Source organism: Ambystoma mexicanum, chromosome 4q (genome assembly GCF_040938575.1).
Source record: "Ambystoma mexicanum isolate Mex_15411 chromosome 4q, UKY_AmexF1_1, whole genome shotgun sequence".
NCBI classification, from domain to species: domain Eukaryota; kingdom Metazoa; phylum Chordata; class Amphibia; order Caudata; family Ambystomatidae; genus Ambystoma; species Ambystoma mexicanum.
The window spans coordinates 950,298,678-950,314,855 of NC_090928.1; the positions used below are offsets into that span (position 1 = coordinate 950,298,678).

Genomic DNA, 16,178 nt, shown 5'->3' on the forward strand with positions numbered 1-16,178 from the left:
ACTGCATTTTAGCAGCAACATAAAGATGGCTGCACCTTCCTGCTCAACACACAGGGGCAGGATGGAACAAGGGGACACACTAAGGGAGTGTCACGATTCCTGCCCTCATGTCCCCAGCCCTCCAAGATGTCAGGCTGGAGCCAGGCCATGATCACCTACATGGCCCTCAAGGGCCTCTCCATCCCTCCAAAGACCCACTTGGAGTCAGACTTGGCGCTTGTGGCACCAGACTCACTCACTCCCATTGGATAACATTGGGGATTGGACTTGTAGTGCATTGATGGGGACAAGATGGATGCCCCCACATATTTGAGTTCCCAGAACTGCATGTGCGGTCTAGTCTTTTGGGTGTGGTTCAGCCCAGAGACACCTGGGATATCCAGAGACTATTTAAGCCACACCCAGGCTGAGAAACATGCTTTGCGTTTTCTGCACCTGCAGCGTGACACTCACCATGTTCGGATCAGTCTCCAGTAGACCTGCATCTTTCTTCTGCGCTCAGCTCCTGTAAGAGCAAGAACACCGTTAGGAACAGCCTTACCGTGCAGCGCTTCTGCCCATCATTGATCGCGCCTTCTGTTCTGCGGGTATCTTCGGCGGTGTCATTCCCCATCCCGGCACGCCGCTTCCTTAAGAAAAGGGAAAAGAACAGAAAAAAGGCATTAGTAAGCATTCTGCAAATCTTTGCTTATTTTTAAATACTGTACGAGCTTCAAACGCTTACCTGAATCCCAGCCGCTCTGGGGAACTCTGTCTCCGGAACTTCTCATCCATCTGCAAGAGGGAAAAGACACTCCAGGTTAGCGTGGAAACATCTAGAGGCGCCGCATACCGCGCATACCCACTGCATTTGTTCTTCATAACCGGCATCCACGCTGAAAAACGTCACGGCACCTAAAAGACACAGAAAAAGAACTCAGTTCAATGCAAATACGAAAGGGGTGCATCGCGCTCTCACTCACCTTCAGTGCTACTCATCTCAGCAGCACGCCGCCATCCCTGGATGCCGGCCATCATCCAAGGAAGGAAAGGAACGAAGTTAGAGAACTGTTCAAAAGACTCATTATACTTACCTGTCGGACTCTTGCCAGTGAAGTAACTAGGCAGCAACGAGCCCGCATCAATCAACGCGCCCCTGCGCTGAAAGCAGGAACGAGAGCACACTATCTAAGAAAACAAGGTGAGCTGTGGATCAAAGGGAAGGGTTGGACCCCGGGGAAGAAGGGGTTCAAGCACACAGAGACAATAGGGAGTTAGCCTGTGTTTCAGGCCCAGTCTCCAGTCGAATATCCTCCAGGGAAGGGCTCAAGGTCGTAAGAGGTCAAAACAGGCTGGGTGACGTCTCCGTGGATACCAGGTGAGCGTTACAGGGAGTGTGCCAGTGGGTTCCTACCTGTACCAAAGAAATGGAGTAAAAAGGCAGAGGGAGACGCAGAGTCACCTTCTCAGGCTCAAGCAGCAACTCATCAGGTAGCGCCTCGAATTACAATTTTCTACCATATACACCGCAATTTGTTCAACCACAATTTCAAATACCACCACCCCAACAGTACCCTTTTTTAGGCAGGGGGAGGACAAGGGGTAGGATGGGGACCAACAATGTACCCCCCACCGTGGAACATGCAGTATTAGGGACAACGCAGATGCCCCCGACAGTGGAGACGCCAGCGATAGTCCCGGACAATAACCTTCTACCAATCTTCAATCTGGCAGAAGTAATTTTAACACCATGCCAGAGCTCGGTTCTGGCCAAAGGTCTGTCCTATGTTCCTACCACGAGGACCGATTGGTACACCACAGAAGTGGAAATGAGACGTTTCTTCAGGACTCTGAGACTACGTGCCTATTTTAGAGACCAGGGTGAACAAGCAAGTGAAACGGACACAGGTTTACATTTACCCTCATCGTTTACCCCTACGGATAGCCAAACCTCACAAGACCTCATTACATTTGAAAAGTGTGTCCTGAGGGAAATCAAACAGATGCAAAAAAACAAGAATCCCACCCGCCAAAATCTTACGACAGGCAAGAAAGTGGCCCTTAAACAGTTGACCAACAATAGGGATTTAATAATCAAGCCCGCAGATAAAGGCAGTGGGATTGTTCTTATGACCAATTCACAATACTCTGAGATGGTCATGGACCTTTTAGATGACCATAGCAGCTACTGTTTGCTAAAGAAGGACCCCACCAAGGAAATCACTACAGAGATTGCAGAGATAGTCTCTTTCGCTGTAGAAAGAGACTGGATCACAGAGAAATAAGCTGCCTTCCTGACCACATCGCAAGGGCACACTGCATGTTTGTACGCTCTCCCAAAGATCCATAAAAATGCACAAGTTCCACCAGGGAGGCCCATAGTATCGGGTTGTGGGTCACCATTAGAACCCATCTGCAGATTTGTGGATTTCCTCTTCAAACCTTTAAGCATGAAGACGAAATCCTACCTAGGGGACACCACACACACCATCCAAATCTTTGAGGGTCTGCCTTTCAATCCCAATCATCAATACATGGTTACAATGGACATTAGAGCACTGTATACTTCCATTCCACAGGAAGCTGCAATAGATTGTATCTATGAACATCTTACTTTGAACAATACTCAGTCCCAGGTTCCATCAGAGTTTATTATTGAACTTATCACCCTAGCCCTTTGTAAGAACTTTTTTTTACCTTTAACAACCAGTTTTTCTTACAAATAAAGGGGACGGCTATGGGGGCTACTTTCGCTCCAAGTCTGGCCATTCTGTTCATGGCATCTTTTGAAGACAAATATATTTTCCATCAGGACAACCCTTGGCTAGCTAATATCCAAGAATGGCGGAGATACATTGACGACGTCATTTTCTTATGGTCCGGGGATGAATTGTCCCTCAAGACCTTCCATGAATGGCTTAAACACTGCAATAGTAATATTCAGTTTATGATGGAGCACGACAGGAACACGATACACTTCCTGGACCTCCAAATTGCTGAACGGGAAGGGAAACTTATATGCAATCTATATAGGAAACCCACCGATCACAATACCCTCCTGCATTATAACAGCGACCACCCAAGACACACAAAACAGAACCTTCCATACGGTCAATTTTTCCGTATCCGCAGGAACTGCTCGTCGGTGGCGGATTTTCATGCCAATTACGACCTGCTGGCTAGTCGACTTAAACATACCCCAGGAAACTAATTTCGACAGCCACGACAAGAGCAAGGTTTACAGATCGAGACACCCTGCTAGAACAAAACAATCCTCGGGATAGGATGCAGGCAGACAGAACCACATGTGTTACAACACATGGGCCTTTCTCCTTTAAGATCAAAAAGGTGATTAACAAATAATGGCCAATAGTCAGACTAGGGATGCCAGATGAGCCGGAACCCAGAAACATCTTTCAAACTGTAAGAGCAGTCAGGTGGTGTACTGTATCGAGTGCCCGTGCGGCACAGATATGTAGACCAAACCATGCGAAAAGTAGGAACGAGAATTTCAGAACACTGTTCCAGAATTTGGTGCAAGCACACACCATCTCCATTAGTAGCGCACTATATGGAGACCCGACATACTGCCGATGATCACCAATGGTGGGTTTTGGAAAAAAATGAGTCTTGGACCCAACATCCAGACAAGACTTTTAAATTTGGAAAGCAGATGGATTCATTGCTTAGACACATTTGAGAATAGCCTCAATGAGATGCATTCTCCCCCTATATGAACATCAATTTCTATGCATGTGATTCCATTAGTACCAACTAGTGCCAGAGCTTGATTTTCAGTTTTATACATCTCAACTTGAAACATCAATTGGTGACGCCGGTATCCATGGTAACATTACGCCCCCATCTGCCATGACCACAAACTGGTCTTCTATGCAGACCATGCCTACATATAGCAGTGCCTTGGCACTAATACACATCTGCCCGTTTACCACATGGGTGCATTTTACACGTGCACACTCCTTACCTTATACGGGCATAAGCACATTTAAAAATGATACCCACTTTATTTCAGGAAAACAACCAGCAGGAGATGTCTTCTGTCCATCTCTCCCTCCGAGGCTTTACACTGTGATTGAAACATGAGATGGTTTTTGTCTTTTTTACTGTCCACTCCTGCGAGGACAGACACTATTGCCATCAGGACTAGGTACAAGGGTTTCCCTTTTCCCCCCACCCCCTCCTCTCCCTCCCTTCCCCTCATGTTAAAGCAAACAGTGATTGGACATCATTCCTTCCTTGTTCCGTATACGTCACAGCCAATCTAAGCACTGGTGTGGTAGATTACGCCCACCAGAGTTTGCCGTGTCCAATACACGTTTCAATGGGCTAACGTTATATGCACTGCCCCGCCTCCCACAGCTCCTACGAGCCAGAGCCATTTGGGACTGCGCACAACCCGGAGCACACAATCTCTACGCTTCAGGAGAAAATAATCTCCGCCAGCAGTGCTTTTTTCAGCTATCCAAGCGTGTCTACCATTTCATTACGAACAGGTATGACGTACACCTTTCACAGCATGTCTGACTCTGTTCTGCTCTCCTTGTTCGCAACAGGGAACATGTGCCGGCACAAGTGAATTTCTCACTTTGTTTTCCATGTCCTATCTTTCCATTTTTGCCCCGACCGTGCCCCAGGTCTGGCTGCACACACATCTCTCTAGGAATACGGCAACGAGCACCCTGCGCCTCGCGCTGCCCACAGTGCATCCATCTGTTTGGAAGCCTAACCTTTTTTGTGTCGAGGAGCACGAACGGCATTCACACAAATGGTAATTATTCTATGTTTAATACGCTATGCCACTACAGGCATTGGTGCATTAGCATCTGCTGCCAATCCAAAACGTCTTAACTCATTTCTCGTTTCCCCCCTTTCCCCCCCCCCCCCCCATCTTCTTCCTCTCCCTCTGATGGTCAGGGGTGTCCTACCCCACAGATGCCCACACAGTTTCTCCAGCCAGGCAGTGTTTCACTGCCCCCCCCGTCACCACACCTTACTGACTGTGGTGGTCAACATTCGTATATCGAAGGATGGGCTTTTTCCGAATTTCCGTAGCAGTCAGCACCCTATGCTAGAATCCGCTCTGGACACCGATTCTGAACTAAGGTACCCACAAACGTCTCACACCAACACCTATGGTGACTAGTGCACGGTTTAGGTATACATGTGGTGATGTGCTTTCTCTTTTTCTCTTTTTCTCAGTGCATGGGTGCTAGCAAGGAAATAAAACGTACTTTAACTCTGGTATGGTAAACACAGTTGCGCACAGAATCTCGCTCCCTGTAGATGAAATTATATTCTTCTCTATGCAGCTAAATTCACCTATTGACAGGCTGAGCCTAACTCTCACTTAGATAATAACAGTAGTTGCATTTGTATCCGCCTTCAATTAGACTCTCCCTTTTTACTTTGCAGAATTCATGACTGCTGCCCTGAGGAAGGCGGAACCAATTACCTATTGTATTCTGGTTTTCTTTCCCACCGAAACGCAAGACTTGTGAGGGGCCCATAGATCTCTGGAACACTTCCAGGATATTAGACTGTTTCTATTACTTTGAAATTATTTCTTGTTTCCCCCACTGCGTTGGCAGACTGAACCTCGGCAAATAGCTTTGAGCCCGAGACATATGGCTGATAATTGACAACCATCAAGATGAGCCACACTTGAAAGATTCAGCCCAAGTGTTCTATTTAGTTTTAGTGGGGTTTCCCCACCACTTTTCCAGTTCCCTTTGTTTTACATGACTATCAATTCTTGTTTTTTGCAATTGTTTGCTTTTCCCGGTCTCCCTCCATGCCTCCCCCCTTCTCCCGTTTCCCTTCTGCGTTTCCTTTAAGTCCAATGATCTATGTTGATTGTGTGTACAACAGTAATTTATGTCTGTATCGTTTTTGACTCAATTTATGACTTTTTCTTCATTAATACGAAATAATTATATTCTGTTTATTACAAATATGTCTGAATATTTGATGTTGGTTTTGATTTATTGTAATACACATTTTGATTAACTTTGTTTATTAAATTGAATACAGAATGATTCATATTCTCTTCTTTATGATGTTTCGCTCTCCCTTGACAATAGATTTGAATGCGATTGGTTCCAACTAATATAGTAAATTATTTCATTCCAGAATACAAACTCATTTTCTGGATAGATAGAGGTTGACATTGAGTGGTATCTTAATAATTTAAGCCAGTCTTTCTTCTCTGGCACAGCAACAACCCCCCTTTTTTGGTTCTATGGAGTGAAAAGGCAGCACTGCTTTGCTGAAAGCCCAAGATCTCCATTATAAAGTGAACTTTTCACCTTTAAAATAATGCTGTTGACGCTATTCCCATCTGTTCTTCCTTAAATGACTGTGATTAATAAACCCCTGCCATGCCCAGTTTATCATTGTGCCTCAACAAAACCAGGCATGATTTCTGAATAACAGGCCCTGTCAAACCAACTCTGAGAGAAATCAACAAGGAACTGCACTTTTACTTGCACGGGAAAACGCGTTCATTTCTTTACAATGGTATCAAAGCTCAGTAGTTCAAAAGAGACTCCAGCTATCTGAGCCATGCCAGTTTCGATGCATCTGTGCTTCAGATAAACCACTGGCTAGAAGAAAATAACTATGGCTGCGAGGCAATATTGGAAAGTCAGATGGCAAAATCGAATTTGAAAGGAAATGCCAGCAGTTTTCAAGACATGTGTAAAAATGGGCTTTTGCAAAACTAAAGGATAAAAATGCCTGTTTGAAAAGTAAACTGTTGAAGGAAAACATGCCATTACCTAGCAATGTGAAGGGGTTTGTGGCTGGTGAAAATACATACCTGGGCTATTTTATTCCACTGGTATGTTTTAATTCAGGACCAAATATCAGAAAAAGGTTTTAAACCGCCTTGGCTCTATTTGCAAACTGTCAAAAACAGGGTATTCCGGTTGGCAGCGTTAAAGCTTGCCCCTAGGAAGGGAGCCACACCATAAACTTCCAGGACACGAAAGTGATAATTGCCAGGTTGAAAAACGTATGGACCAGGACAAAGAAAGTTCATACGCTCGTCAGACATTCATCTGTGCTCCAGGCTGGGGCAATAGAAGTCTTGGGACACTAACCTGTGAAGTGAAGGGTGCCATAAAACCTTCAATCAAACTGGGAACCCCCACCCCACACAGGGATGAAGTGACAGTTGATGGCTGGAAAAGAAATAAATGGTCCATTACAAGACAAAGGACTGCCATTTGCTTCCAAAGACTATTTTATAAATACACTTTAAAGACTTTTTATCTCTGCAGCAAGAATTTATGTGAAAATGTTATAGTTTAAATATAATTTTATGGGCTTTCATTGAAGACATGGTAGAATTCACTGACACGTTGGGGACAGAAATGGCAAAGTATTGCGGATTATAAGAAAAGCATCCATGTTGCAAATGCAAAGTTTTGTACATACATCCCTTATGATCATCCACACCCATGTATAAAGTTATGGAATTTTAGGCTGAATATCTCACACTGAAAATGTATAAAAGGACAAAACAATGTCTCACAGATTGCAGGATTGGACGGCTGTGCTCTACATAAAATATGTAACCTGATTATGTCATTTATTAAGGTGCCACAACTGTACAAATGTGTAAATTCTGGTATGACAGATTTTTGGCAAAAAGGTTGGTGGGAAGTTTTTTTTACATCATAAAATGCAACCTCCTGAACTGAGTCACATCCCAGGGGAGGCCACCAACATTGATTGTCCAATCCAGTTGTTTAGAGGGGGGCTTAGCTAAGCAGGCCCAGCAATATAGTCTATGATGTCACTATGCATTATAAATAAGAGTCCCTGACAAGACTCTAGACACACACTCTTCCTGACGTTCCTGCGCTGCGTTCCTGTTCCATCCATCCAGATTCCAGATCCCAACTACAAGGGCAAAGCATAGCTGACCATACTCCAGCGCCCACTGCAAAACCCATGAAGTGCTGATCCTATTCCCAGCAAGGCCTTAATTCTGAAATCCCACTAAAATTCCGAAATAACCAAAGCTGTGGTGTTTTGGGAAGCATCCTGATACCCTTAACTGCATGCTCGCTGCCATCCTGCCATCCAGCTGACCTTTAGTATCCAGTGACCAGAATTGCCAGTCCAGAAGTGCTGTTTGCCAGGCACACTGCCGTGTAGTGACCAGAACCGTTGACGGTCCAAAATCACAAAACTAAAAAGTGGACTGTGAGTATAATCGCCACCCCATAGAAACCCATTGCATATCTTGTCTTTGTCCTTATCTCACTCCCCAAGTCATCCTAGTCTTTCCCTGCTAACTTGTTAAAACTGTCAGAATCATTCTTGCAACCCTGCCCTTGATTTCTAGTGCCTGCACCATCTGTTTAGTAATTTTGTCTTGTCCTAAGCCATTAGTCCTATTTTGAGTGATCGGACTAGTTTCCGCCAGGTTTGGGCGCTGGGGTGACGGGGTTGAAGTCGCAAATCAACCCTGGCTCTTACTGTGTCCATCTTCGGTGGCCTAGCCGGAATAGTAACGTAAAATTGTTCTCGTCACAACTGATTTCCTTTCCCATTCCACGGCTACATTTTACTCAAAGCGCACCTTTTTATATCTTGTATAACTCCTCCAATTTACCAGCTAGAGACCTAGTTTCACTTCCAGAATACCCCTGGGATATACCTCTACACCCCAACCATAAAACCGCAAATCAGTGTATTTCACTCGTTTTTTTTTTAAAAACGTTTGGGTAATTTCAGGCGGGAATTAGAAAAATTGCAAAGTTTCCAACGTGTCATTTTGCTGCAATCTGTTTTAAACTTTAAACTCATTTTCGAACTGTATGCTTTCGGTAATCCATTCTTTGTGATTGTTAGTATCTTTGCATTGTTGCTTTAGTGAGGAATTACATTTGCTTCAAGGTTTTTAACACACATTCATTATTTATTTGTCCATTTCCGAGTGTCATTTCATTACATTGCAAGGGGTTTGAAATCTGTTTTTCTCTCTTATTTGGGAGGGGGCTCAGATTTGAATTCAGTTTCCTGTTTCTTATTCCCGATTACCTGCTGCTTCTGTTTATCCACTCAGAATTGATTATTTGTGGGTTGAGGGAACATTGCAGGGGGAAATTCTAACTTGGGTGCCATCTCTCCTAAACCAAAAAGTGCTTCTATTCCGTTGTGCTGTGTATATGTTCCACTAGAAGGTTAAACCCAGTGCATTGCTCACATTCTCATTGTAATTATCACCCCCATTGGTGATTGCTGTCCCATATTAAAAATGGTCTTTTGAATTTTAAAATAAAGAAATATTGTATTTTACCAACCAGCCTGGTTCATGGTCCTTTGTGACCCGGGGTATTTGAAAAGGAGGGTATTTGAAAAGGGGGTGTGATACGAGCGGTGTACCATCTCAATATTGAATCTAATATAAAGAGATAAGCATTTCAGTCGTGCACTGCATACTAGGCCTAGACCAAGGTGTGTGTCGCTTGATTGAAATCCTTCACAAATGAGAACTGTGGGATAAAACAGTATCATTATTTTACCACATTTTTAGTCACGGCCTGCCCGAGCCAGTGCAACGGCAAATGAAGAAACAGGTGGGAATGGATGCGTAACCATGGCCAGAAATAAAATTGACGATCGTGCATCATTGTCGATTGTTACAGGAGAAGAATAAGAGGACACCCGAGAGTAGGAAGGAGGAGGAGGAGGAGGAGGAAGCAAAGTTAGTTCAGAAAAGGTTATCCAATCTAGCCATAGAGGGAGCAGTATTGACGAGTAACGAAGGTGTGATGACACAGGAGATGCGACCAGCGCCGAAGAATAATGCAGTGTATCCCATAGATGAGGGCGGGTACAATATTTGGCAAAGAGGAAGACGGGATGGAGCTAGAGGAGGATTTCAAAAACGCACAGGAAGGAGGAGGATTTAATAGGACACTTAGCTAGAACATGTAGAAGCAGAGGAGGGGGAATGGGCTATGTTGCGCAATATAATACAGAACCACAGGAATATTTTGCCCAAGCTCACACAGGCTCAGACATATGCGCCACAATCACGGCAAACACAGCAAGCACCATTGCAAAGGCAATTGCCACAAGGGCAATCTCAGCAAGCACTCATTCAAACACAAAAGGTACAGACTCAGCAAGCACATACACAACAGGTTATAACATCATAATGGAATATGAATACAGGAGCCCAGCAAGCACCTGCCCCCAAACTAGGGAGTGCGACCATGCTAGGGGGAAATCCTCTCAAAGGTACGGAAATGAAATTATATCCACAATAGGACAGCCCACAGGGTGACCTGAATGTATTCTTCAGTACCATCTGTAACACCAGACCACCAAGAGGAACCAAGGCTCAAGGTGACGAAAGGAGGCAAGACATTTTTCATTTCTTGTCGACACTGGAGCAACTCGTTCTTGTGTCCATGAGAGAAACTATTCAATGTCAGGTATTGCTATGAATGAGCAGGGATTCCCTGGGGCTAAGAGTTTAGTTCCTTGTACAGACGAATTGCCAATGTCTATAGGAGAACAAAATATGTCAATGCCATTATTATATTCTAGGCAGACGCAAGTTAACATATTAGGGCGTCATTTGATGACAAAACTCAACATGACGATATTATTTGATGACAAAACTCAACATGACGATATTCTTTACTGATGCGGGAATAGTGTGTTCCACCCCAGGGATACATTATATGAATATGAGAGTGTTTATATTACCTTCACAGGCCAGAAGGCATTCTGAGGAGTTGCCTTAGATGCAGAAGTATTTTTGTACGGAGTGACTGTTTTATTATCATGGTTACCCAGGTTGAAAGGTAAACTAATAAGAATACCAGATCAGTTTGTGTTTAGACCGGAGATCTCCACAGATGATGAAGGGCAGATTATTCACATAGAGCCAGAAGCAACAGTGGTCAGAGAGGAAAGGGTGGCTCTTCCTGGGACAGACGAGGGAAGGGGATGGAGAATAGTGATAACCCTCAGTGAAGGATACATGTTGACAGATTTGACAGACGAGGAGCTGTTTAAGGATGAGTATTCAGATGATGAATCAGTATTTTTCATAAGTCTCACTTATTGGATTAAAGTAGAGAACAGAGAAATACACTAGAGAATGGCGCTTTTAAAGAAGATTTGGAGAAAGCTCCAAGTATCCTATGGACCCCAAGTCCATATGATGTAGGTCTACTGAAAGCAGTAGGAGCAGTACAAATCAAACTTAAACCAGGGGCCCTTTTGCCACAATCAAAACAATACATCATGTCTAGAGAAGTGGAAGATGGTATATTTGATACCATTTCCACTTTAATTAAGCAAGGAATATTGGTTCCATCCAATTCTTCATGTAACACAGTTGTGTACCCAGTGAAAGAAATCAACCAGGGGTTGTGGAGATTCATACAGGACCTTCGCCCTCTAAAAAATATAGTCAAAAGGTGAGTTTCCTTTAGTTTCAAATGCTGCGACACTATTGTGCAACATCCCATCTACGTATTTCAGAGTAATAGATTTAAAGAATGCATTCTTTTCAATTCCCCTTCATTAAGACTCACAATATTCTACTTCCTTTTTGTATAGCAATATCCACCTGAAACATACTTGTTTGCCCCAGGGGTACTGTGAGTGCTCTTGAATCTTAGAGTCCTTCAGATGGACCTAGGTTATGTTCAGCTTGAAAATGCAATAATTCAATAAGTGGATGACATTTTGGTGTGCAGCGAGACAGAAGAAGGGTACAGAGAAGATTCAATTAAGTTTATGATATACTATCAGAGCAAGGATATAAGGTAGACAAAGAAAAGTTAAACTACTGTCAGGAAGAGGTCTTGTATATAGGACAGTTAATTTATCATGAAGGAAAGAAAGTGATGCCTGAGAGAGCAGAAGCAGTTATGAAGACTTCAGGACCTACAATAGTGAGAGAAATGCAACAATGTTTAGGCCTATGCAACTATTGTAGGGCCTGGGTGTTTAATTACAGTACTATACTCATCCACTTTTAAAAAGGGCATAAAGAGCACAGGTGGGCAAGAGCAAAACATTATGTACAGATGAGATGACTGAAGGATTTGAAGAATTAAAAAAGGAATCAGCACAGCCCCTGTGTTAGGCATTCCAGATTATCATGAACATTTTATTTATTTTCTCATTCAAATGGAGAAGTCATGACAGAGCCCCCCACACAAAAAACGACATTATGACATGGATATCAATTGGCTTACTATAGTGGGATTTTAGATCCAGTTATTAAAGAACATTGCACTTGTGAGCAATCTTTAACTGCAGCTGCATTCGCGATTGAAAAAGCTTAAAGTATAACAATTGGGTGTTCATTAACCACAAAAGGACATTAACCACACAGGATACAAGGTAATTATTTTGAATCCTGTAATTAGAATTGTTAGATGCAAGACAGTGAACCCAGCAACATTCATAGCAGAACCAGCAGGGGAGAATTATTATGTACATGATTATGCAACGTATACTGAGCACAATGATAATCCCCAAGCCAGAGAAAACGCTATCGGGGGGAAAATTGGGTGGGGTGGGTTCTCTTTGACGGTTCTTCAAAAATGTACCAAACGACTGGCGAAAGGCATACTGGATCAGCGCTAGTAAAGCTGAACCGAGAAGGTGAATTTGAAGTAGTGACAAGCGCGAGATTGGCTTCGCATTACCCAGCACAGGCAGCAGAGTTAGTGCCACTTATTGCAGTGCTTCAAAGATTTGAAGATGAGGAAGTGACGGTGTGCTCGAACTCTGCCTATGTGAGGTCAACAGCGCACATAGGTTTGTCACGCTGGAAAAGGAGTGGCTTCCTGTTAGAACATGTGGCACAGTTTTATTGTAAACTGCATTGTGTGAAGACCCAACGGCCCATTTCAGCACCTACATATAGATTATGTGGATATGCTGCAGACATTCAACGGCTACAGATTATTCTGGTCGAGGTATGTCCTTTTTCTAGATGGATCGAGGCAGGCCCATACACGCACCCTGATGCCACATGGACTACCAAGCTCCTTGTTTGTGAGGTTTTTACAAGATGGGGTGGGTTCGTGCGAGGTTTGGCGGTCTGACAATGGACCACATTTTGTAAATTAATTGTTTGAACAAATAGTTCTTCTATTAGGTATTAAGCATACGTTTTCCTCTGCGTATCCCCCACAGATGAATGGAGTGAGAGATTAAATGGATTATTGAAAGAAAGGATTGCAAAAATAAAAATGACTTTAAAGAAGGGATGGCTACATTGCCTACCCCTTACCTTGTATGTTCTAAGAAACCAGCCTGGCTCAAATCACTATCTAACTCCTCATGTGTTGGTGACTGGACGCCGCATGAGAATCCCCTTGCTCCTCCAACTAGGATTGGAGGAGACATTTTATTGAAGACAACCACCTCCTTGGCCTACACCAGTCGGGCTTCCGCCCTCGACATGGTACCGAGACGGCACTACTTGACCTAAAAAATCAAATAGATGACCTAAGAGATGCGGGCAAACCAGCTCTCTTCCTGCTCCTTGACCTCTCTGCGGCCTTCGATCTGGTCGAACACAAAACGCTATGCCACCATCTCACAAACTCAGCCCACTTCTCTACCAAATTATGCGATTGGATCTCCTCGTTCCTTCAAGAGAGGGTAATGAAGGTCTTCTCTGACTCCGCTAATGCTATGCCCAGCTCCACCAAATGTGGAGTCCCACAGGGCTTCTGCATAGCCCCCACACTCAACAATCTCTTCACGAGGCCTCTCTTCAGGATTCTGGACTCCTTGGGCATCTCATATACAAACTATGCAGATGACACACAGGTCCTCATCCCCCTGTCAGGTGACTACACCACAGACCTGGACACACTCAACAGGATCTATGCCACCATCCAATCGTGGATGGCTGAGAACTGGCTCTGTCTAAACAGTGATAAGACCGAACTACTGCTTGTCGGCTCCCCATCTACACTGGGCAAACTTGACGCCAACTATCAATCTTTCACTGTGGATAATATTCCCATCAGAGTCTCCCAAACCATCAAAGCATTGGGTGTATATCTAGAACCCAGCCTCACCATGGACAGACAGGTCAATGCCGTCGCCTCCTCCGCAGCATATCACTCCAAACTCATCAATGCCATCAGGCCCTTCCTATCTCAGCAAAACTGCATCTCAATTGCCAGAGCCATTATCGGCTCCAGACTGGACTACTGTAATGCGTTGTTCATTGGAACCTCCCAAAAAAACCTCACCAAACTCTAGATTGCACAAAATAATGCCTTAAGAGCTGCTACTGGCACCTCACGCAAGGAACACATCTCAGGGATCAGGAGACAGGTACACTGGCTCCCCATCAAGGAAAGGGTGGTCTTCAAAACTTTGGCCCTTACACATAAATGTCTGCACGATCAGACCCCCCCTTATCTGACACAGAGGATTACCAGACAAACAGTCACCAGACCGTCTAGAGTAGCCTATGCTAATCGCATCACTGACCCGCACACACGCAGAGTGCGGGCAGGAGGCACTAGCTTCCCCTCTATGGCGGCGACCCTATGGAACAACCTCCCAGCTCAGATTAGATCAATTGATTCTCACACAGCCTTCCGCAAGGCCCTAAAAACACAGCTCTTTGTATAAAAGAGCCTGTCAGTCTAGGTCTGCACCCCCACTATATCACCTAGCACACTCTTTGTTATGCCTCGTGCTACCTAGAAAAGTATATGAGTAACTAACTGTAACTTTCACTGTATACCCGCTGTAACTATGTAATTGGACTGTATATCGTATGTAACCCTGTAACTGAATCTACCTAAGTATACCTTCTGGGGCCGCTTATTGTAACCCTCAAGCAAGCCTTCTTTAAATTTCCTTATAGCGCCTCGTTGCCTCTGGGCTGTAGTGCGCTCTACAAATACTAAAATAAAAATAAAATAATAAAAGGATAAAAACTGATGCCTATAGTGTAGCGAAGGTACTTAGTGATGAGATGCATGATTATCTAACAGCAATGACTGCAAGTATTTCTTTCATGTCTCAACAGGTCAAGCACCGGAGGGAGGGGTCCAAGAGAAGCAACAAAGACGATCAACCCATTAATGCAGGTTCTGGTACGAATGTTTGTACGCAGTTGTAGTACACCCTGGCTTTGAAGGTCCATACAAGGTGGAAGAAGTCACCCCCACAGCTGCCAAATTATAAGGAAGATGAACTTGGCTGCATTTGCATGACATCAAACCATATAAAGGAGAAACCCTGACCCTTCTTGCAGCTACCAACAGTGAAGCAAGAGAAGAAGATCCGCGCATGCAGACTCGTTCAATGGTCAAGAGCAAAGACAAGGAGAATGAAGAGCACTGAAGCACTTTAAATTGAGGACCGATATCTTTCGAATTTGCTAAGAAATAAATAGACTTGCATTTATCCTGAAACTTTTTAGATAGCCTTAAGCAACAATGTTTTAAACTACCAAAGCGGAAAGAAAAAGAAGCATACCGTTTTTATGTTACCTATGGTAATTAAACTACACACATTCTTGTATGCTGTTTTTAACTATATATTACATTCTTATCCTGCTTTAGTAAGAAGACACATGTGAATAACATGTTTGGCAATCCACATTATTTTCGGAATAATAGCCATTTTCTTGCAGTTCTTGATATAAAGGTGCGATCCATAGAGAATTACAAAGTTATATATTAAAAAAACAAGCGCCAATGAGAAGGTTTCAGAATATAAGAGACTCATTGGCTTTATTATGATGTGCGTTTTCCTCCCGATTATTATGGAATTTAGACATGTTACAAGAAACAATACAGATATGGTAGGCGACAATGAAACATTTACTATTGTCCCCATTGAAAGCACAAACAGCATTTTGTATAATCGTACTAGGTACCTATTTCGATCTAAAAGGGGTGTTGAGGAAGATCATGAAGATATAAATACATATATTGATAATTCGGCTCATTTAAACAATGATCTATGGTATTAGAACATGAAGGAGGTAGGAGAGAGAATGTCAGATGAAAGCTGTTATGTCTGTTCCTTAATACCGTATGCCATGAACGCAGCAGGGACATTTATTGTCAGGATGCAAAATGTACAACCAGAGGGCAATTAGAAGGAAAATGGGCAACTTTACAATGGCGATCAGGAGGCACATTTCCATA

General features: G+C 43.6%; 1 protein-coding gene across 3 annotated transcripts in view; it reads right to left on the bottom strand.

The window, feature by feature from the left end:
* MRPS10 (mitochondrial ribosomal protein S10) overlaps nucleotides 1-16,178 on the bottom strand; it is a 240,645-nt gene that overhangs the window by 121,949 nt on the left and 102,518 nt on the right. For 2 of the 3 annotated variants that reach the window (XM_069608504.1, XM_069608506.1), the window contains exon 4: nucleotides 7,101-7,181. The exons of the other annotated variant lie outside the window; for it this stretch is intronic. In XM_069608504.1, coding sequence (XP_069464605.1) covers nucleotides 7,101-7,181 — 81 coding nt within the window. The remainder of the gene's footprint in view (nucleotides 1-7,100; nucleotides 7,182-16,178) is intronic. 3 annotated transcript variants of the gene reach the window in all.